Source organism: Sinocyclocheilus anshuiensis, unplaced genomic scaffold, assembly GCF_001515605.1.
Source record: "Sinocyclocheilus anshuiensis isolate Anshui unplaced genomic scaffold, SAMN03320099.WGS_v1.1 scaffold991, whole genome shotgun sequence".
Taxonomy (NCBI): domain Eukaryota; kingdom Metazoa; phylum Chordata; class Actinopteri; order Cypriniformes; family Cyprinidae; genus Sinocyclocheilus; species Sinocyclocheilus anshuiensis.
Genome location: NW_015547702.1, coordinates 759,999 through 781,652, shown reverse-complemented (window position 1 = coordinate 781,652; position 21,654 = coordinate 759,999). Strand labels below are relative to the sequence as shown.

General features: G+C 37.6%; 2 protein-coding genes across 3 annotated transcripts; one reads left to right on the top strand and one right to left on the bottom strand.

The window, feature by feature from the left end:
* Positions 1 to 2,597: 2,597 nt before the first annotated feature.
* On the bottom strand, positions 2,598 to 6,165 carry LOC107703927 (protein cornichon homolog 4). The gene is made up of 5 exons (XM_016506736.1): positions 6,064 to 6,165; positions 5,735 to 5,803; positions 4,288 to 4,400; positions 4,062 to 4,202; positions 2,598 to 3,035 (listed from the first exon to the last, which is right to left on the bottom strand). Exons 1-5 carry the CDS (start codon positions 6,130 to 6,132, stop codon positions 3,008 to 3,010), a joined length of 420 nt encoding a protein of 139 aa, XP_016362222.1. The 5' UTR covers positions 6,133 to 6,165; the 3' UTR covers positions 2,598 to 3,007.
* Positions 6,166 to 7,576: 1,411 nt separating this feature from the next.
* fez2a (fasciculation and elongation protein zeta 2a) lies at positions 7,577 to 21,425 on the top strand. Of its 2 annotated transcripts, none has more exons than XR_001635888.1 (9): positions 7,577 to 7,901; positions 8,419 to 8,527; positions 8,612 to 8,728; positions 10,184 to 10,316; positions 10,386 to 10,636; positions 13,090 to 13,165; positions 13,270 to 13,335; positions 16,573 to 16,694; positions 21,191 to 21,425. XR_001635888.1 is itself a non-coding variant. In XM_016506729.1 (9 exons), the coding sequence occupies exons 1-9, from the start codon at positions 7,603 to 7,605 to the stop codon at positions 16,570 to 16,572; spliced, it is 1,149 nt and encodes a 382-aa protein (XP_016362215.1). In that variant the 5' UTR covers positions 7,577 to 7,602; the 3' UTR covers positions 16,573 to 16,645. The 2 variants fall into 2 exon arrangements, 1 of the variants encoding a protein (XP_016362215.1); XM_016506729.1 differs by lacking the exon at positions 21,191 to 21,425 and adding an exon at positions 12,404 to 12,484 and having other exon boundaries at positions 16,556 to 16,645.
* The last annotated feature ends 229 nt before the right edge of the window (positions 21,426 to 21,654 follow it).

Genomic DNA, 21,654 nt, shown 5'->3' with positions numbered 1-21,654 from the left:
CACCCGGTTCGCGCAGACAGTATACGTCATCAGCGCGTTCACGCACGCTGTGCAGACAGAGCGAGAATGGCAGACAAGCATCAACAACCCGATCTTCCTTCCTGGTATAGTAGTACTTTTAAAGTTTTCTCACAGTGAATGACACATGATGTAGCCCAGCGGTTCCCAATTCCAGTCCTCGCGCCCCCCGCTCTGCATATTTTGCACGTCTCGCTTAGTTAACACACCTGATTCATATAACCAGCTCGTTAGAAGTGAGCTACGTGCATGAACTGTGTTCCGATCGATATGATCCCTACACAGTGTTCATTGCTCCCTCCTCACTGAGCAGGGGAAATCCGTTTAAGTTTACTTCACTTCGGAACATGGGCTGGAATTGGGAACCGCTGATGTAGCCTATTGTAGTAATGTTGTCTCTGGTATTCTGATCTGTGAGCGTATATGCGTTCAGGGCGCGTGGCTTTGGACGGCGATTGCAGGGAGGGTGGGACGTTGGCTTTCAGTGCTATCAGGCTAAAGTTAGCATTTTCCAAGATCTCCTACTGCACCTTTAAAACAAACTGGAATACAAATGAATAACTATACATGAAAAAAATATAGAAATTGATCTCAATATTAAAATCTTAATGATTGTGATAAAAACTAATCTCAATAATACTAAAATAACACTGATATCAGATGTATTACAACAGCAAACATTTTAGGCATTCTAGTTTTGAGAAAATATCCAATATCATTTAGGTTTTTCCATTTTCTCTGAAGAAATCAAAATTTAGTTTGAGAACAAAACTGGATTGTGAATCATAATGTGCAATGAACTGAATATGAATGAATTGTGAAAACGTGCTATTCATGGTCACCTTTTTTTATTTAATAAACCCCACAAACGCAAATATTCAAAAGAACTAAACAAAACCGATGACAGATCTCACATACTTACAAACCAAACCCTCTCAAATGATGAGACATGAACAGCTATTGAACAGTGCTATTCAACACAGAACACTGACTGATCAAACTCAAAGAAGATCATGTGACGCTGCGTAGTGTTTGATCAAAACCACACCCCTGCTTACCCAGCATTCATTAACCTCAGCAATGGTGAATCCACAATTCAAAATCAGAGAAAAATATTTTGTGTAAAGAAAATAACACCCGTTTTTTAGCACAGCAAATACTATGATATAGAAATACAAAACATTTTTAGAATTTAAATTTGATGAATCTTGACAACTGAATATTTATTACTGTAATTAAAGCACCACTGAAAAAATACCCAGGAGTAAAAAATACAGGCGCACTAATGACAATTCTGTAAGAAAAATGTGCTTAATTTTCATTAAAATAACATTTAAAAATATTTTTAAGGGTTCTAAACATTCGTTTCTTTAAACAAAATATAATTTATTTCTTGTGATTTTTGGGGTCCAGGTTTTGTGAGATTCACCCCTACATGGACGAAATTTCACTTAAACATCATCAAATCTCAGCTGGTCTGATCTGATAAAACTCCGACTCGTTCTTGAACATAAAAAGCAGGAGACACAAAAATCAATGATATCTGCTCAAAACAAGCCATTGAAATGTCATTAGCAGGAAGCTGGTGAAACGGCTCTGATGTGATTCAGACCGGATCTGTGATGAACACATTAGTGCTTGTTCTGCTTATTCTAGAGCAATAATCTTTGAGTCACACGCCGTTCAGCTGTAAACAAGTTTACATACACAGACAACGCTTCCAATAACAGTTTACAAAAGCATGCAAGTGGATGAGGAAACAAAATCATGAAACTTAAGAACATGTCCAGCTCATCAAAAAAATTATGCATATATTTTAAACCATCAAGACTTCTTGCACTGACATTTAGACGACAGTTAAGCACGTTTTGATTCCAATTTGTCATTATTATTGTAATGCAACAACAACAAAAAAAACCGTTCTCATTGCTGTAAAAATGACAATATTTAAATCATAAAAATGTAAATGGTAATATATGTGCATCACAGTAATAGTTGTACCCATTTAACTTCTATTATGGAGTGTAATAAGAATTATGAAAAAAAAAGGACCTTACATTAACGACACAGTGCAGGTTAAGATGTGCTTAATTGTCCCAAAAGTCTTGGTCCTAAAACAGGCTTCGTTATCTTTATGTAAAACATTTTTTTCTTTTGGTTTTGGTGGGTGAATGTATGGAGGCTTGTTTCTGCCACGGGATGAAATAAATGAGGACGTAAGTTTTTTTTTTTTTCTTTTTTAGTTTATATCTCATAAATCAGACTTTGTATCTTGCAATTCTGAGAAGAAAAAAAAAGTCAGAATTGTTAGATATAAACGAGACTTTTTTTCTCACAATTCCGCAAGTTTAGTTTTTATTTTTTAATCACATAATCTGAATATTTGCAATTCAGACTTTTTCTGAGTTAATTCTGAGTTTTATTTCACAATGCAGTACGCGAAAAACGAAATGTTTTTGTATGTACAATACGAACTCAGAATTGTCCGGTACAATCTTGCAATTCTGAGGGGAAAAAGTCATAATTATGAAATATAAATTCAGAATTACAAAATATATTCAGACTTTGTTTCTCACAATTCTTCATATATATGTATATAGTTCAGAATCCTAATATATCTCAAAATCTCGCCATTCTTTCTCAGAATTGCAAGAAAAAACATCTGAATTGTGTGATAGTCACAATTACCTTGTATTCTTTTATTTAGTATCCAGTGGTGGAAACTGTGAGCTTGTTGTGTGTGCAGTTGCTGGTCAAACAGATGATTCGTGATTCAGTGCGACTGTCTTGATGCTTCAGCCCTGAGAAGCAGTGCAAGATTCAGAGAGTCCAAAGGAGAGCGCCTGCGGTGGGGGGTTTGTGGGCCACAGACGTGCCGTTTCTGAGGGTCATTAGTGAGGAGAGCTGGGCTGATCTTCTGATTGGGATGCATGGAGTTTCTTCACAATATGTAAAGGCCAGTTCATGATTTGGCAGTTTGTGTTGCGGGTCAGTCGTTGATGAGAGCCAGGATCATGCTGCAAAACAGCAGAGAAAATAACAAACCTCATTTACACACTCGACATTAACACTCCAGCTACTGTTACCAGCTCTTTAACATTTCATCTGAACACTGAAACGCATGTGAGAGTTCAGTTCTACACTGTGTGTGATTTGATGAAGTTTTGTTGAATGCAGTATGCAGGCGTGTGATCAACCGAGGTAAAAAAAAACAAGGTTTTTTCACCCGCTCAATATGACCATATAACAATAATAATTATTAATTAAATTGAAAAGTAATCATTATCAATAATTATTGTTAATTCAAAATATTTTTTGATTACGATTTAAATAAAAAAGTCACAACAACGTAAAAATTGAGTATTTAATAAAAAATATAATCATTGTTAATAAAACTAATGTTAATAAAAACATTAATAATTATGACTTAGTATTTAATATAGATTGATATTTACATTCAAAATAAATATATGAATAAAATAATAAATATACATTACTATTGCAATACTATTCTACTGTAAAATAAAAACAGAGTTGGTCAAATAAAAGTATAATTACAATAAAAGTGAATAATAATAAAGATTGTTGATAATGATAAAAACGAATCATTTGTAGTACTGTTAATTATATATACAATACACTGAATAAGTATAATGATACATATTAACACTAGTAATTATTACTGTTATTGTAGCTAATAATAAACAAAACACTGACAATAATAGTAATTATTATTACATTATTTTTCATTTTATTATTACTTTAAGAAATGTTGCTATTCCAATACTATTTTTTTTACTATTATTTAATCATATTATTATTAGAACAACTGTAAAACTTACAGTAAAGCTACAAATATCCGTCTTAATTTCTTTCCTTTTTAAATGTTTAAGCATAGAGCTTAAAGCTTCTCTTTTGTTAACAACAGATGCGGTTGATGTCAGCTGCATTTTCAAATGTATCCGCGACCCAAGCGTCAGTCTCCTCCTGTTTAAGTGGACGCTTCTTGGCCAGAATAAGCTTCAGAGGCTGTGTGTGTTTACCTGTACAGGTAGATGAAGAAGCAGAGGAGGTGGAAGCCCAGTTTGATCATGGCCTCCTTCATGTGGGACTTGAGCTGGCCTCTGTTGTGAATCTCTGTGGGATCGTACACTCCCATGTTCCCCATGGGAACCTTCACGTATCTGCTCACACACACCACCGACAGTTAGCTGGAGCGCTCCTCGGGTGTATATATGCAGTGAGTGAGGTGTGGTTGGGCTGAATCACCTGTAAACGTCCCAGGATGCCACAGGGAGGTTGAGCAGGAACACAAACCAGTGCATGGAGACCAGCATCAGGACCGTGGCCAGAGCCTGAGCGATCATCTCAGGAATGACCCACTGAACACAAACCACAGCATCACCGCCAGAACAAAACATCAGATAGGAGCACATATACAGAGCATTTCCAACGGTGTTTCTTTTGAAGTTTGTTTGATTTGTCCTGAAAATGGAAACGTTCAAATAATAGCAATGCTGCTGTCAGATAATGAATTAAAAATCACGTTCCTGCTGCTTCCCTGTCTCTCACATTTCTGAGATTACATTTGATCTGAAATGATGCACTACCAGTCAAAACGGGAAGATTTTTAAACAGTAAGATTTTTTAAGAAGACTCCTCTGCTCACCAAGCCTGTATTTATTTGATCCAAAATACAGCAAAATCAGTAATAATGTGAAATATTTGTACTATTTAAAATAACTGTTTTCTATGTGAGTATATGTTAAAATGTAATTTATTTCTGTGATCAAAGCTATATTTTCAGCATCATTACTCCAGTCTTCAGTGTCACATGATCTAAAGAAATCATGCTAATATGCTGATTTGCTGCTCGAGAAACATTTCTGATTATTATTATCAATAACTGAAACAGTTAAGTACATTTTCAGGATTTTTGGATGAATAAAAAGATCCAAAGACCAGCATTTATTTAGAAATCAATACTTTTATTTATCATGGATGTGTTAAATCGACATTTATAATGTTGCAAACGATTTCCATTTCAGATAAATGCTGTTCTTTTGAACTTTCTATTCAACAAAGAAACCTGAAAAAAATTCTACTCCGCTGTTTTCAACATCATAATAATAATAATAAATGTTTCTTAAGCAGCAAATCAGCATATCAGAATGATTTCTGAAGATCATGTGACACTGAAGACTGGAGTAATGATGCTGAAAATACAGCTGCGCATCACAGAAATAAATTAGTTTAACAGATCTTAACATAAAAAACAGCTATTTTAAATAGTAAAAATATTTCACAATATTACTGCTTATGCTGTATTTTGAATCAAATATATGCATGCTTGGTGAGCAGAAGAGTCTTGTTTTAAAAAATATTAAAAATCATACTGTTCAAAAACTTGAAACTGGTAGCCCTTTGCTTTAATGACAGAAACCCTGGAGCTGAGCAAAACCTGAGGATCATGTTCTCCAGCATGACACTGTGCTTCATTCAAAGAGTCATGATCAATGTCACGAATGAACTTATTTACAGCACTGGTGCAGAATCCTCATTGTTACATTCACTGTCTTTGCTGCATTTCATTTGCTCAATGTTCAAGTAAACACAAAACAACGACTCAGATTTCTGCTTTCAGCTTTTGAACCGCACTGCACATATGTTCTCGAATAACTGAACTGTAAAGAAAGAAGTTTGCCATCAGCCTCACTTTGTTTAGCTTGGAGCAGCAGGATCGAGCATTGATGTAGTCACACTCCAGATCAGACAGAGTAATAATCTGAGCATGCAGTTAGGGAAATAATATACAGATCATTAATAACAACAATGCGATCTCTCACAGTTATTATGAGCTTCCTCAGCTCAGAACAGGAGAGATCACGACGTTTAACCCCTTCACTCAATCCTAGTAAAACACGGTAATGCAGAGAAACACTCATTATACAGATACATCCTCCTGAATGACCAGCACTCACAGCCTGCAGCTGCTGTGCTCACTGACGCACATCTTCACTCAGCTCGAGAGTTTAGGAAGGATACGAAATACACGGAGAGGAATATTAAAGCACAGCAGTCGACGAGGGACGAAATAAACACAGCGGCCTCCATGTTTGCGCTTTCGCCGCTTCCGGCTGGTTCCTTCTTCCCGCGCTGCTGAAGCGTCGGTGTCGAGTCACTAGAGCGCCACCTTCCGGAGGAACCGAGTCCTGCAACAACACGAGCAGAGCGCAGGAACACGCTGCTGCCTCACAAGCAACTTTACATGTAACGAAATTACGCAATTTAATGACAAAATAAATGTAATTGTAATCAGTTACTGAGAAAAAGTCTGATTTTGTGCTGGCTGTGCTTTAAAATTAAATGATCATAATCTTAATTCAAGTGATGAAGGATTTGGAAAGTGACAGTAATCAGTGTTGAGTACAGTAAGGTTAACTCTGCCTGCTTTACAGGGTTGAGAATGATTAACAGTTGAAAACATTAGACATTTGGAAAAGTAAACAAATGTAATCAGTTACGTTACTTTGACATAGTAATTGAAATACACTACTTATTACATTTTAGATATATTTTAGACTTGTAAACCAGCCTATTGCATTTCCAAAGTACTTTTATGGCTTGAATGAAAAACACAACACGTCTCAATAAACACAACACTTAAAATAAAAAAAATCATAATAGCGTCAAAAACATATACCATTAAAATTGACAAACAAAGGCAAAACATTTTTATTAATTAATCTTATTTGTCAAATTTGTCAAATTCGGAAAAAAAGAGAACTGTTCGAGAAGTACTCAGTCTGATTCAAAGCGACTCGTGAGTCATTTAGGTCAGTTCTGCCAACAGTTTTATTGTGAACCAATTCATTGAAAAGATTCGACTCAAAAGAAAAGTTCATTCATGAATCGGACATCGCTATCCCTTCTAGCCACTTCTGTCTAAAACATAAAACTAGTATTTCCAAACAGAAAATGCAAGATTTAACTTGTTTTTTTGTTTTGTTTTTTTTATTTGATCGCATAAATATGATAAATTCAAACATTTATAATAAACACAATTTTAATCATTCTAAATTATGGATAGTTTTAGGCATTCATTTTTTTATTTTCATTGTGGTACAAAAACGATCTATTTAAAAATAGCTATTTATTTGACACATTTTAATTATTTTTTCATATTTTAAATAAAATTAATATAAATGATTATTACAAAAACCACAAAATATTCATGTTTATACAAGTAAAATGTCTCGTTGCATTATAAATTACATTCCAATTCATCAAATACTTAACGGTATGATTAACGTTCCTACAATCTTACTATGGTGAAGGCTTCGCGACGTTCATTCAACGGGTTTAACCAGAGATATTATTATTATTATTATACCTTCAAGTGGGTTTGGTTTAACTTTGGCTGCAAAGCATACGTTGACTGAACTTCATGAATATTAATTAGTATACGCTGCTGGACTCGAAAGGCTTCTACGCAGCGCAAGTATGTGCTAATTAATATTCATGAGCTGTGTTTTCGCCGTAGTAGGGTTCGTCGGTACCGAGCACATCTCTCCGGTTGCGTTTATGGCGGAGCCTTCAGCGCGGCGAGATGACGACGAGTGGCACGATTTTAACGCATTCAAGAGCGGAACGGGACGAAATACTCATGTGGAGCGGGTTCGAGTGAACGCTGAAGACATGTCGCTGCTGCTGGATGGGGTTTCTGTCACAGAGCTCGCGTTTGAGACGAGCCCTTACACAGAGGACATGATCACACACTTCGACGAGAAGTTACAATTATGCTTCCAAAATGTAAACCCTAAACCGGACGCAATAAACCAAATGACGCCGATAAATGAGGATACGACCCTGAAATGCGATGAGTAAGTAAAGAAAAGCATGCATCGGGGCATTAATGTGCATCATCATGGTTGTTATTTTCATCAGTGGACCATTGAAGACATTCTGCAAGCGTCTAATGAGTGCGTGAGTCATGACAGGATGCTGGAGTGGAATAACATCTAATGTATTATGGTTCATCTTGTGAAATGTGCGCAGATGATACCTTGCTGATAGCCAAGAGATTGATTATTATGTCAAGAGGTCACGTGACTGTGGATGTTTACTGTGTCTCATGTATACAAGCATGATTCATCATGAAGCAGAACTGAAACAGTTGTACAGTAATAGTTTATACACGGTACATGCTGAGCAGATTATTGCTGAAGTGAAAGTACTTCAAATTATGAAAGTGTAAAAATGTATAAAAGTTCTAAAATGACAGTTTTTTGACCAAATGTAAAAAATTAGCCATTGTGAATAATTTGAAGGGTTATTGGCTCTTTGTGTCTTCTGTGTGAGAAAGGGGCTTTGCTCACAGACTCCCTCTCCTCCGTGCAGGATCTGGGAGGCTCTCACGGATAACTATGGCAGTGTGATGCCGGTGGACTGGAGTCAGTCTAAAGCTCGCTCACTTCACCTCTCAGCGCTGAGCATTGAGGACAGACCGGTGAGTCTCAGTCTCGAGCCTGTGTCCGCTGACAGTGACCGCATTCAGCCCCGCAGTAACTCTTCCTCTGTCTCGGTCCGTCAGCGGATGGAGAGTGTGAACCTGGACCTGTCTGATGATGAGGACCTGAGGGAGCAGATGGACATGCACTCCATCATTGTGTCCTGCATCAACGAGGAGCCGCTGCTCACTGCTGAACAGGTGAGGACCCAACCTCAGTCCTCACAGACAATCAAAGAGCTGTACGATCAAAAGAACCAGAAAACAATGAACCGCTTTGGCCAAGCAAATACTGACCCCAAACCTTTGAACTGTATAATTCATACAGCGCCTTTCCATAGTTCATGGACACTTTACTTTTGAGAAATGAACATCAATTGAATATTACAAACAAACATTAGAATAGTACAAGAAAAATACATGAATACTTTTATTAATACTTTTATTTAGCAAGGACGCAAAGTGAGAGTAAAAACATTTATGATGTTTCAAAAGATTTCAAATAATTGTTCTTTTGATCTTTCTATTCCTCAAAGAATTCTGGGGGGGGGGGGGGGGTTACATTTTTTATAAATTGCTTGTAAATTGTGTACGTTTTGTGAATTAGACATGCTTTTTGATTACTGAAATTAAATTCATCCATTAAAAATAAGATTTTGAAAAATTGGGTAATTTTTATTTTTATGCCAGAATAAAAAATAAAAAGGTAATTGCGATTCTTTATCTCACAATTAGTTAGTTGTGAGATATAAACTCTTGAGATGTAAACTATAAACAAAGTCTGAATAGTGAGAGAAAAATTCACAATTACCTTTTTTATTCCATAAATAATAAAACACAATCTGGGAAAAAAAGAAAACAAATTTCCCTAAAAGTATCACGGTTTGCAGAAAAATTATGAAAAACCTGAAATAAAATAAAATAAAATTAAATTAAATTAAAGGAGACATATTATGCCCCTTTTTACAATATGTAATATAATTCTCAGGTGTCCCTAGAATGTGTCTGTGAAGTTTCAGCTCAAAAGAATCCACAGATCATTTATTATATCATTTTGAAAAGGCCTATTTTAGCAATATACAGTAAATAAATCAATAAATCCACTGCTCTCTTGTCTCTGAGGCTGGGACTGTAAATAGTGTTCTGTGCTCGTCTGTGCAGCCAAAGACAGAACAGTTAGCATGCTTTGCTCAAACTCTCACCATGGCATTAGAACTGGTACACCGTTGTCGCTTGCGAAAACACAATAATGACGCCATTGGTGGAAACTTACAGATTAAGGGGCTGTAATATTATAATGAGATCCCTTTGCAACGTCACTAGGAGAGCGAAATCATACGCGCTCGTTTTTCCCAGACGCTTGCAGAAAAAGGCGTACCAAAACAAAGTTACTGGGTTAATCTTTTTCACGTTTTCTTGGTTGGTAGATGCACCGGGGACCTGATTATAGCACTTAAAACCTGGAAAAGTCAGATTTTCATGATATGTCACCTTTAAATAAAATGATTAAACTTATTTTAAAGACTTGAGTAATGGATACTGAAAATTCTGCTTTGCTATACATCACATTTTAAATGATATTCATATGCAGTTATTTTAAATTGCAATAATATTTCACAATTTAACGTTTTTGATAAAATCTGAATGCATCTTTAGGTGATTGAGGAGCTAGAGGAGCTCATGCAGGACTCCCCAGAGATGGAATCAGCGCGGATCGCTCCACACTCAGAGCTCTCGCTCATCTCTCAGAAGACGCAGAGGTCTCACAGCAGCCAGATCTCCGAGGAGCGTGAGTACGTCCCTCTGGAGGTCAGGTGTAGGGCTGTGGAGGCGTGTCTGAGGTGTGCTGTCTGTGCAGGAGTGAGGCTGATGTCTGCGCTGGAGCTGAACGACGAGCTGGAGGACGTGGAGACGGCCATACGCAGCTATTCAGAGGAGCTCATCCAGCAGCTGGCCATCAGAGATGAGCTGGAGTTTGAGAAGGAGGTGAAGAACAGCTTCATCGCGGTTCTCATAGACGTACAGAACCGGCAGAAGGTCCACCGAGAGATGCTGAAAAAGAAGAGGAAAGTGAAGAGCGCGTCTGCATCAGAGAGGCTGCCGTCTTCTGTGAGTCGCTAGATTGGGACGTTTAGCGGAAGTATTTGTGTTTTTATTAGTGCTGCATACTTGTAAATACAGGTAAATATTTTCAAAATATATGCTGTATGTGTGTGTCTTTATATATACAGAATAAATATACACAGTACACACACATGTATTTATGTAAACACAAACTTTTATTATGGATGCGATTAATCGCGATGTAAACAGTTTAAATATGTCATTTTGATGATCAAAGATAAGTTTTAAGGGATAAAATATTTGACTACAGGGGGACTTTAAGATATTTTGAAGAATGTTGGTAACCAAGCAATTTCTGATCCCCAATGACTTCCATAATATTTTTTTCCAAATTATGGAAGTGAATGGGGACCACCATCATCTGTTTGGTGAGTAAATGATGACAGAATGTTCATTTTTGGGTTAACTATTCTTGGGCGAAGTGTTTATCTTATTGAACAATTTATTTGTTTATCTTATTGAACAAATTATTTGTCAATTTGCATTAGGGCTGCACGATTAATTGAATGCAATTGTCATGCGCATTTTGATAGTAATGCCGGTTCCGTGCTTCACTGAAAGATTCGCATGACAATCACAGCTTCTGTCGAATCGCGATCTCGATTCCATTTCGATTTATCGTGCAGCCCTACTTTGCATCCAGATATTTGAATTACAAAGCAGATCTATAACCCTTTAAAGTCTGCATGAAGTTATGAACGACTTAACTACAATAGTTTGACATATTTCCAAGTGGGGCTTTTTCAAAAATAAAAAAATAAAATAATAATAAAATAAAATAATAAATGGGACTTGATTTTCTCAAATTGCAAACATTTTTATTACAAGATTTCTGAAATGATAGGTTTAAATATGCAAATCAGGCACTATATATTTAAATACGCACTAATTTACATACATTACCTGAACAGATATCTGGATAAAGCCAGGTTAAAAAAATCCTTTTATTTTGCTGACATATTAGAGTTATGTTTTTACAGAGGGGATTTTGGAAAAATGTTGACAATATTTTCTAATTCATGGAGTCATAAAAAGAGATTTTCTCATTTTATAACTCTATAAATCCAAAAATACATCCAGAAAATCAACGTTTTTTAGAAATAAAATGTATAAATCATGTAAATGATATATGAACAAACCAAATCTATATAGGAATAAAACTGTAAAAACTGGTGTTATTTAAGTGCTACTGAAAAGGAGAAACAACTCAAACGGCCTTTATTTCAAACCCATAAGACTTATCTAGAGAACACAAGAGAAGACATTTTTAATATTTTCTTAGCATTTCTCATCCACTCATTAAAGCTCATGCAAGCAAAATTGTCAAGCTGCATCAAAACATAGAAAATGTAAGGCATGAATCAAGCAGTTTAATCCAAGTCCTCTGAACAGATTTAATTTAGGTTTTCATTCACATATAAACATCAACACACATACATAGAGCTCGTCAAAAATGGTAAAGAATCTCAATCGCGCTTGAGCATGTTTGAGCTTTAGTTTACCATACTGTATTTGATGAGCTCTATGTATGTGTGTTGTTCAGTGTTTAAATGCTGATGCCCATCACAACCCAAACCCACTGTGACAAAATTCAATCACAAGTGGCTGCTGGTCTGGAAACACATCTTTTCCAGGTTTTTGACGAGCTCTTTCTTCTTCCTCAGATACCTCTTGCTGTAGCTGATGTGATTTGATTTCTCTTTCATTCTGTTCTTTCTGTCCCGCTCTCTCTCTTCTGTTCTGTGCCTGTAGCGCTTCAGCATGGAGGGAATCTCTTCTGCCATTCAGAACGGCTTTCGCCACACTTTTGGCAATGTGCGCGGGGAGAAACAGGTGCCTATATCTCTGGCTTTCTCTTTTCTGCTCTTCTGGGAGTGTCGAATCTGCTCCTAAAATTCACATCTAATACAGTATCTGCAGAAACCTTGCCAGCTGGATGCCACTTATCTTTTTGGCCATTATAGGCGTTCTGTCAATCAGGTTACTTAGTTGTATTTCATGTAAATGTATCTGTTCAGGTTTAATGTGGCCACCCTAATAGAGATCTTACATTGTATATATATATATATATACATATATATATACAGTGGGTACGGAAAGTATTCAGACCCCCTTCAATTTTTCACTCTTTGTTATATTGCAGCCATTTGCTAAAATCATTTAAGTTAATTTTTTTTCCTCATTAATGTACACACAGCAGGCTGCAATATAACAAAGAGTGAAAAATTTAAGGGGGTCTGAATACTTTCCGTACCCACTGTATATACATCTTCATTGTTGTTGCATCACAAAATACTACTGTGATTGCAGAAATGTATATAAAGAGATTGTAAATTTTAAAAAAGTTCTAAGTAGATTTTCCAAGACTGCAGATGTTTTGAGACTGATCCCATGTCTGTCTGGCATGTTCAACCCCTCTCATCTGTGCTTTTATTCAGTATGTAACAACAGTCATCCCTTACGAGAGAAAAGACGGACCACCGTCACTCCAAGACCTTCAGATTTTTACCAAAAGTGAGACAAAGTGCTTTTATTTAACATGAATACCCTGTTTTTTTCTGCTGCAGGTTGTTAGTAGCATGCACGTACTTTAAATCATGACATGTGCTTTCCTACAGTTTTAGAAGCCATGAGAGATGACAGCGATAAAGTCCCAAGCCTCCTCACAGACTACATCCTCAAAGGTAACAGCAGCACAACGAACCGAATGCATACTATTTAAGAATAGAGCGCTGCAGTGATGACATGTTTTTGTAGGCCAAACCCTAAGTTCACATCACCCTGATTCACCCGACAAAACCCAGTAGGATTTTGGAATATTGCAGTAAATAAGATCTGTGACTAACAAAAGTGAATGATTCTTACATGTTTAGTTCATCATGATAATCTTCACAAATGAATGCAACGTTGATGAATTTCAAAACCTTAATACAGTCAGCAGAAGTAAAAAGCTAAACGTAGGCTATAAACCTACCACTATTGGTCACATGACTTCAGCGTCACCACCATTAGTCTTTCTGTCTTTATTTTAAATAAAATATTTTTCCTGAAAGTTGGAGTTAGAATAGTTTAGAGTGTGACAACAAACACAATGAGGCTGTGAAAGCGACTAGAGTTGATCTGTTTACTGTGACACCGGATGCCTGCACGCGCCCAAAGACAGTTGGACATAGTGGTGTATTAGAGGTAATACATCATTTGTGTTCTACTGAAGAAACAAAGTCACCTACATCTTGGATGCCCTGGGGGTAAGCAGATAAACATCACATTTTCATTTTGGGGTGAACTATCCCTTTAAGGCATTAAACATTAAAAAAAAAAAAAAAACCATCATCCCTGCAGCATTATTTTGACTTTCTTTCAGTTAATGAGTTTGAATTGAAATTGAATTGGTCACAAGGAACAGGATGTTGAATTGGATTGGCAGAAAGAAATTTTAATTTTAAGAAATGTGAGAAGTTTTATTAGTTCAATGCGAGTTTTACAACACGCCATAAGTGTGATAGTGCCGTACACTGTATTCAGATAACTTTATTAACATCAGAATGCTAAATATATAACAGAAAATCCCACAGTGCATTAATTGTGTGGAGGTGTCCCTGTACCGGTGAGATATAATTATGGATATAATGTCAGCTCTGCAATTATTGGAGTTTTTCATGAAAGAGAGCAAAAATTCAAGTGTAAAATAATTTGTAACATAACAACAAAACAAAACTGATGTGTTCACAGTGGAAAAGGCGCTCATTTTTCAGTGTCTACAAAGCCAGTTATGTTTAACATGACACTTCCGTATTATAAAATAATTCATTAAAAAATATGTTCAAAAAGTGGTTATGTAGAGTTAGTGGAATAGCTTTAGAAGTTTATTTTAATTACATTATTTCTGTAGATTTTTCGTGGTTCCACCACAGGATAAAAAATAGTAACGTAATTATGACTTTTAATCTCACAATTCTAACTTTTATTCTTAAAAATTGTGAGTTTAGGCTTTCTCGCAGTTCTAAGGTTTTTTTCTCAGAATTGTGAGATGCAAACGCGCAATCGCATGTTTATAAGTCGAAATTGCGAGATACAGAGTTGCATTTGTTATATATAACTTAAAATTTGGAGAAAAAAGTCAGAATTGCGAGATGTTAACTCACAACTATGAGTTTATAACTTTCGATCGCAAGACATAAACTCGCAATTCTGAGATGTTAAAGAAAGAAAGTCAGCATTGTGAGATGAAATGTCGTTTTTTTTATTCCATAGCGGAAACTTTATGGATATATATCTCTAAATTTAGAGATTTGACACATTACAATTCTGCATCCTGTTTGCTCTCAATTTAATTCTGAATGACACTAATAAATAGTAATAAATAGTGATCGTGTTGTACTGTTTGCAAAGGCAAACTTAATTGACACCCTAACTAATCATCATGAAAATCCCCGTAATGTAGAATTATTTTGCTCTGCTCACATTTAAGCTGTTCACTGTCTGCATGGCATCTTCTCTTCTGTTGCTGTGAGGTTTGTAAGAGGTGTAGTTAATGAGTAATATGATGAGCATTTAGATCACACTGTGCCTGTGTTTGCTATATAATGTGTCTCCCTGCCGTTACTATAGCAACAGATAGCATTCACTGCTGAGTGATTCAGTTTAGTCTCTTTTTAGTGGCCCAACACATGTCTAAGGAAAAGAATTGTGAATTCTGTCATTATTTACTCACCCTCATGTAATGTGTATGACTTGTATATGCACTACTGTTCATAAGAAGCCTCTTCTTCTCACCAAGGCTGCATTTTTTAATCAAAAATACAGTAATATTGTGAAGTATTATTACTATTTAAAATAACTGTATTCTGTGTTACTATATTGTAAATGTAATTTATAGCTGTGATGTAAAGATGAATTTTCAGCATCAATTCAGCTTTGATCACAGCAATCAATTACATTTGAACATATATTCACATAGAAAACAGCTATTTTAAATTGTACGAATATTTCACAATATTACTGTTTTTACTGCATTTTTAATCAAATAAATGCAGCCTTGGTGAGCAGAGGAGTCTTCTTTCAAAAACTTCGTATTCCAATTATTCTAAACTTTCAACCAGTAATGTAGAAGGAGAATTTCTGAAGAGTCCATGCAAAAGTTCAACAGCAAAAGCTTTTTTTTTCACAAATTAAGATATTTTTGATGAATTCTGAGAGCTCTCTGACCCTCCCATAGACAGCAATGTAATTATCACGATCAAGGTCCAGAAACTTAGCAAGGAGATTGGTAAAATAATCCATGTGACATCAGGGGTTCAACCGTAATTTTACGAAGCTACGAGAATACTTTTTGTGCGCAAAGAAAACAAAAATAACGACTTTATTCAACAATTCGTCTCCTCCCTGGTGCCATTTTGGAGAGTATCCACTGAATACAAACAGCGTATGATATTCTGTGTCAGCTGCGTCACGCGGATCATTTTTCTACAGTGTTTACGCTTTGATTTGAACGAAAACAACGTATCCGTGTGGTGTGGATGACACAGAACAGCATACGCTGTTTACATCCAGCTGATACTCTCCAAAATGGCACCAGGGTGACGCGGAGGAGACGAATTGTTGAATAAAGTCATTATTTTTGGACGTTTCTGGACCTTGATCGGGGTAATTACTTTGCTGTCTATTGGAGCGTCAGAGAGCTGTCAAAATGCATCAAAAATATCTTAATTTGTGTTCCGAAGATGAACGGAGGTCTTACGGGTTTAGAACAACATGAGGGTGAGTAATTAATGACAGAATTTTCATTTTTGGGTGAACTATTCCTTTAAGATTCTTCAGAAAATCTCCTTTAGTTTCTCCCTTTAGTATAACATATAAGCAGACACTCATCTGATGATTTTGATCATGATTTCTCATTCACAGTGCTCTGTCCCACCTAGAGAGAGACTCGTCTCTGCAGCGTCCCTGGAGGGAATTACTCACTGTGTTCCTCAGATTTCTCACTGCATGATGTGTTCGACTTCAGCTGCAGGACTCTGAGTTCTTCTGTACTGATGTGATGGTCTGTATTTTGCATGTTTTACCGCACATGGCAGTTTGCAGTATTCAGTGTTTGTAGGTTTGTGTGTTCAGTGACTGGAGGAAAAATCCGGATCTGGACTGTAGGACTTGTCTCAGTGTAAATGTCCACCTTATTGTGCAGCTTAGTAAGGTCATTTCTGTGAATGTGCGAGACTTCTGATTCATTAGGTAAATACTGTATATACAAGAATAACAACATGCAGTAAACAGTAAAACTATTTGCACTACAATCCAGTGTATTTAAGACTGTGATAATACATTAAAATAATATGATAACAAATACCAGTTTGAAATCAAGCATCATACTAGACTGCTTTAAGGGCTAAAATAGCAGGACATGAATGACACCGGAAGCCTCACACATTCAAGTTATAGATGTCTGCATCCATTCTTACAGTAAAAATAAGGTGGACAGTATTAATGTACTAATGCAGCGCGAGTCCCGTCAGAGAGAGATGTGGGTTAGTAAAGTTATTATCATCCCATGGTAAGCAGCAGTTTATCCACGTACTGTATGATCTAAATCAGTGGTTCTCAACTGGTGGGTCACAACCCCAAAATTTATCTGCAGGCCTGTTCTAATAAATACTTAATAATAATAATAATAGTATAAATCAATAAAAAGTAATTAAAGTGGCATACAAATAATGTAACTTAGACACACTATATGTGACACTTGCTCATATCATTAATAATTTGACATTGTTGGCGCTATATAATATATATATATACACACACACACACACACACGCACACACAGTACAGGTGCATCTCAAAAAATAGAATATCGTAAAAAAGTGCCTTTTTTTGTGTAACTTAAAAAAGTGAAACTTTCATATATTCTAGATTCATTACATGTAAAGTAAAACATTTCAAAAGTTGGAAGTTATAATTTTGATGATTAGACCTTGCAGCTCATGAAAGTCAAAAATCCAGTATCTACAATATTAGAATATTTCCTAAGATCAATAAAAAAAAAAAAGGATTTGCAAAACAAAAGTTCAAGTTCATTTCTGCACTCAATACTTGGTCGGGGCTCCTTCAGCACAAACTCCAGCATCAGTGAGGAGTGAATGGAAGCGATCCGCCTGTGGCTCTGCTGAGGCACTATTGAGCTTCAGCTCGGATCCACTGTTTCTCATCTTTCTCTTGAAAATATCCCATAGACTCCATATGGGCTTCAGGTCAGGCATGTTGGCTGGCCAATCAAGCACAGTAATATCATGGTCGGCAGACCACTTGGAAGTGGTTTGGCACTGTGGGCAGGTGCTAAGTCCTGCTGGAAAAGGAAATCGGCATCTCCATAAAGCTTGTCAGCAGATGGAAGGATAAAGTGCTCCAAAATCTCCTGGGGCCGGTTGCACCAGCTGGACGTACACCCGGTTGTAAGACTAGGCTGGACGTAAAATGCGCTTTAAGTCGTGCGTAGAATTTATACCCGTTGCACCATCTCGGCGTAGTGCTACGTCTGACACGAAATCTTACGCCTAGTCAGAGGTAGGTGTAAAGTGAAGAGTCATGATTTGCTCGGACATTATTAGTTTTTAGGATTCATGTCTGTTAGTTAATTATTACTGCAGACGTGACCTGTAATGTTTATGGTCTTTTCGGGCAGGCTAAGCGATATCAATCGCGATGCTCAGCGTAGACTATCCTACCACACTGTCGCCATTGAATACAAAATATATTTCTGTCAAGCATGTAATAAATATGCAGTAAAATATTACATATGAACTGGGATTATTAAAAGAAACTGAACCATTTGACATCTTGCTTGGAAGGACAGTGTGCTTGAAAATATTTCACGTCTTTAATTCAATTCATTATTTGTAGCGTGCCTGCCATCCAATAATCGCAATAAGTTTTGTGCTTTGTTACTTTTAATCAGAAATAAATAAATAAATTCTGTGAATTTTATCACAAAATACAAACCATAAATGTGTTTTTTCAGACACAGAAAGACAGCAAAACACAAAATGTCACGTAAAGTCACATTTACCTCAGGTAAGACATTCATTGTACATAAACTTGATAGTCAGCTATAAAAAAAAATAACTCTAGAGAGAAGCATTGTATTACATTTATTATATTTTACTTAACCTTGATGAAATCTGTCATGGGAGTGTGCAGGGAGACTTCAGATATAAAAACGCGGACTTGTTAGGAAATGTTTACTCAATGAAATAGCGCGGTGATTTCACTTATATTATGTCTTGAGCAATTCAGTTCTATATTAGTAGTTGTAGCCATTGCGACGTGAACGTCGTCTCAGCTATATCTATAACTGAGGGAGAATGTGTACGCCAGACGTAGTTGCGCCTGATCGTAGTTTCAGTTGGTGCAACAGGTGTAAATATTTATCGTAAAGCAGGACGTTGCAAAGCCAAGCGTAGGGCTTACACCCAGTGTTTTTATGTCTAGCTGGTGCAACCGGCCCCTGGTAGATGGCTGCATTGACTTTGGACTTGATAAAACACAGTGGACCGACACCAGCAGACCCCAAGTCATCATTGACTTCCAGAAGTGGCTTGGTAGCTCTTTTCCTGAAGACGTCTGAGCGTGGGGACTCTTGATCAGAGCATGTGAGCGGAGCGGAGCGTGAGCGGTAATATTTCCTTACGAGCGCAGAGCGCCTTTCTGAAGATTCCGCTCCGCTCGCTCAATATATATATATGTGTATGTGTGTGTGTGTGTGTGTGTGTGTGTGTGTGTGTTAAATCTTCTCTCTAACCATGTCTTGAACATTGAGAGGGAGCAATTTTATTTTTATAATAAAGCATGAAAAAATAGAATATGTGAATTCTGGGTCTAATTCTAGTTGTTCAGTTTGAACTATTTGCAAATAATATTTTAAACACATGCACTATTATTTGTATGCCTAATATGTTTAATGCCTATTATGTTAAGCTTTGATGCAGCCGCGGGAGACCGCAATGCGCAAACGGCCCAAAGTCTCAGACCATGTTTTTACCAGCTGCTCATGTACGTCGGGGAAGAAGGGGACCGACGTCCTCGAGTCAGCTTTCCGGGTGGACCTGAAATACCAGGAGTCAAGCTTACTCCTGGCAGGCTCCTCTGGAGGACTCCAGGTAAGCTCCAACTCCTGGACAGCCCTTGACAGAACCCTCATGAGCTCCTCCTGGAGGTCTGGGGGCCCCATGCTGTCCGGCTGATCGGACTCCGATCCCGCCCAATCCTCCCTCTCCGAGGCCGAGATGGACATCGAGTCATCCCCCTCCTCCTGGCTAAAGGATACAAACTCCGCGATGTTGGAAGGAGGGCGGAAGCAGTCCTCGGGGAGTGAGACCGGGGAACGGGGCGACCGTTGGGGTTGGTGGAGCGACAAGACGACGCTCCCGTCACCGGGAGAGCCCACCAGTGGCATGCTGGCGGCAGTGGGCCTCATCCCGAATAGGCCGCGAGCCACATCGCGGCGGGTCTGGAGCACGCGGGCCGGAAGGTCCGCGCAATGCCCGCAGTTGGACTCGTCCAGCGCCGCCTCGGCGTGGGCCAGGCCCAGGCAGGCGACGCAGTAGTCGTGCTGATCCGGCGGCTCTATCGGTCCCGCGCAGATCTTGCAGATTGTTGCCATAGTGAATTCAACAGGTGAAGTAGAAGATTCTGACGTAATTGTCGCGTGCACCGCATTTTATACTGCCGCTCGAGCTCGTCAGTATTTGCATGCGATTTGCATACTTCGCGTCAATTGGCCAGTCATTTGGACTGGCGGGAGCCAATAGGACTTCAGGAAAGGTTGGAAGGGAAGGAGTTCCCATAACGGAGAAATATCTCCGTGATGTCTCGTGAAAGCTCGAGAGGGAACACAACTTTTCTTGTCTCGTCACATTCAGTTAGGAAGTACATTAATCATGTAAATGATACCATATTTTCAATTCAAAATGGCCATATTTACAAAAAAAAAGTTGAGTAGTTTGTATCCCTGGATATTACTGTTGTTTAACATTTCTATCGTAAAACAGTTAAAATATTAAATGTTTGGTACCGCTCTGCTTCTGTGAACTGTTAGGCCCCGCCTACTTTGATTTGATTGGCCATCGCAGTCATTTTAAAACCTTTTTGTCATCCTAACAACAAACAGAGCACTGTGTAATGGAGAGCAGCAGATCAGTGCAAGAATTTACATTATTAGGGTGACAATTTGGCCATTTCTAATCACTGGGGAGGACTTACTGTCTTTGGTGGTTACAGTCCTGGTCCTGAAGCAAACCCAGCTGAGAAGCACTGATGTAAAGCATGCTGTATTACTGTTATCTCATCATGGGGTGTTGTAGTTCCAATCCTAAGGATTGATTAGTTGTCCTGTAACGTGTGCACTTACTGTTCTTTTAAACGTGTGTTGTTTTGCTCAGATTGATTGAACTCCAGTGAGTGAATCAGCTGATAATGCCTTAAATAACTAAACATCTATTCACTCGCATCCAACTGAGCTTTACTCCAGTGATTTTGCTGTTACAGTTGTGTGTTTGAATCTATGCACGGAACTGACCGGCCATCCGGCCTGAGTGAAACAGACAGATCGGAGCGTATCTTCATGACTTGAGACACATTGAGCCTTAAACAAATTAATAAATCTACATGCTGGTGAGATTGTGTTACCGTGCCAGTGTTTGAATGTACGATCTGCTTGTGTGTCTGTTAAATGAATCGTTCACCCAGGACTCAGGCTATCCAAGATGTATATGAGTTTGTTTCTTCAATGAGAAATGTGTCATTGCATCACTTGCTCATCAATGGATGCTCTGCAGTGAATGGGTGCCGTCAGAATGAGAGTCCAAACAGCTGATAAAAACATCACAGTAATCCACACCACTCCAGTCCATCAGTTAATTCAATTCAGTTCAAGTTTATTTGTAAAGCAGCTTTACAGGAAATTCAGTTTCTACAATATATTTAGTAGTAGCTTATCAGTGGTGACTATG

Excerpts from the sequence above, each read along its gene's own strand:
- LOC107703927 (XM_016506736.1), bottom strand. The coding sequence starts at position 6,132 with ATGGAGGCCGCTGTGTTTATTTCGTCCCTCGTCGACTGCTGTGCTTTA. Across the intron at positions 4,401-5,734 it reads GCTGCTCCAAGCTAAACAAA|TGGGTCATTCCTGAGATGAT; the intron begins GTGAGGCTGATG and ends GTTTGTGTTCAG. Across the intron at positions 4,203-4,287 it reads GCATCCTGGGACGTTTACAG|ATACGTGAAGGTTCCCATGG; the intron begins GTGATTCAGCCC and ends GTGTGTGAGCAG.
- fez2a (XM_016506729.1), top strand. The coding sequence starts at position 7,603 with ATGGCGGAGCCTTCAGCGCGGCGAGATGACGACGAGTGGCACGATTTT. Across the intron at positions 8,528-8,611 it reads TGAGCATTGAGGACAGACCG|CGGATGGAGAGTGTGAACCT; the intron begins GTGAGTCTCAGT and ends TCGGTCCGTCAG. Across the intron at positions 13,166-13,269 it reads CCTTCAGATTTTTACCAAAA|TTTTAGAAGCCATGAGAGAT; the intron begins GTGAGACAAAGT and ends GCTTTCCTACAG.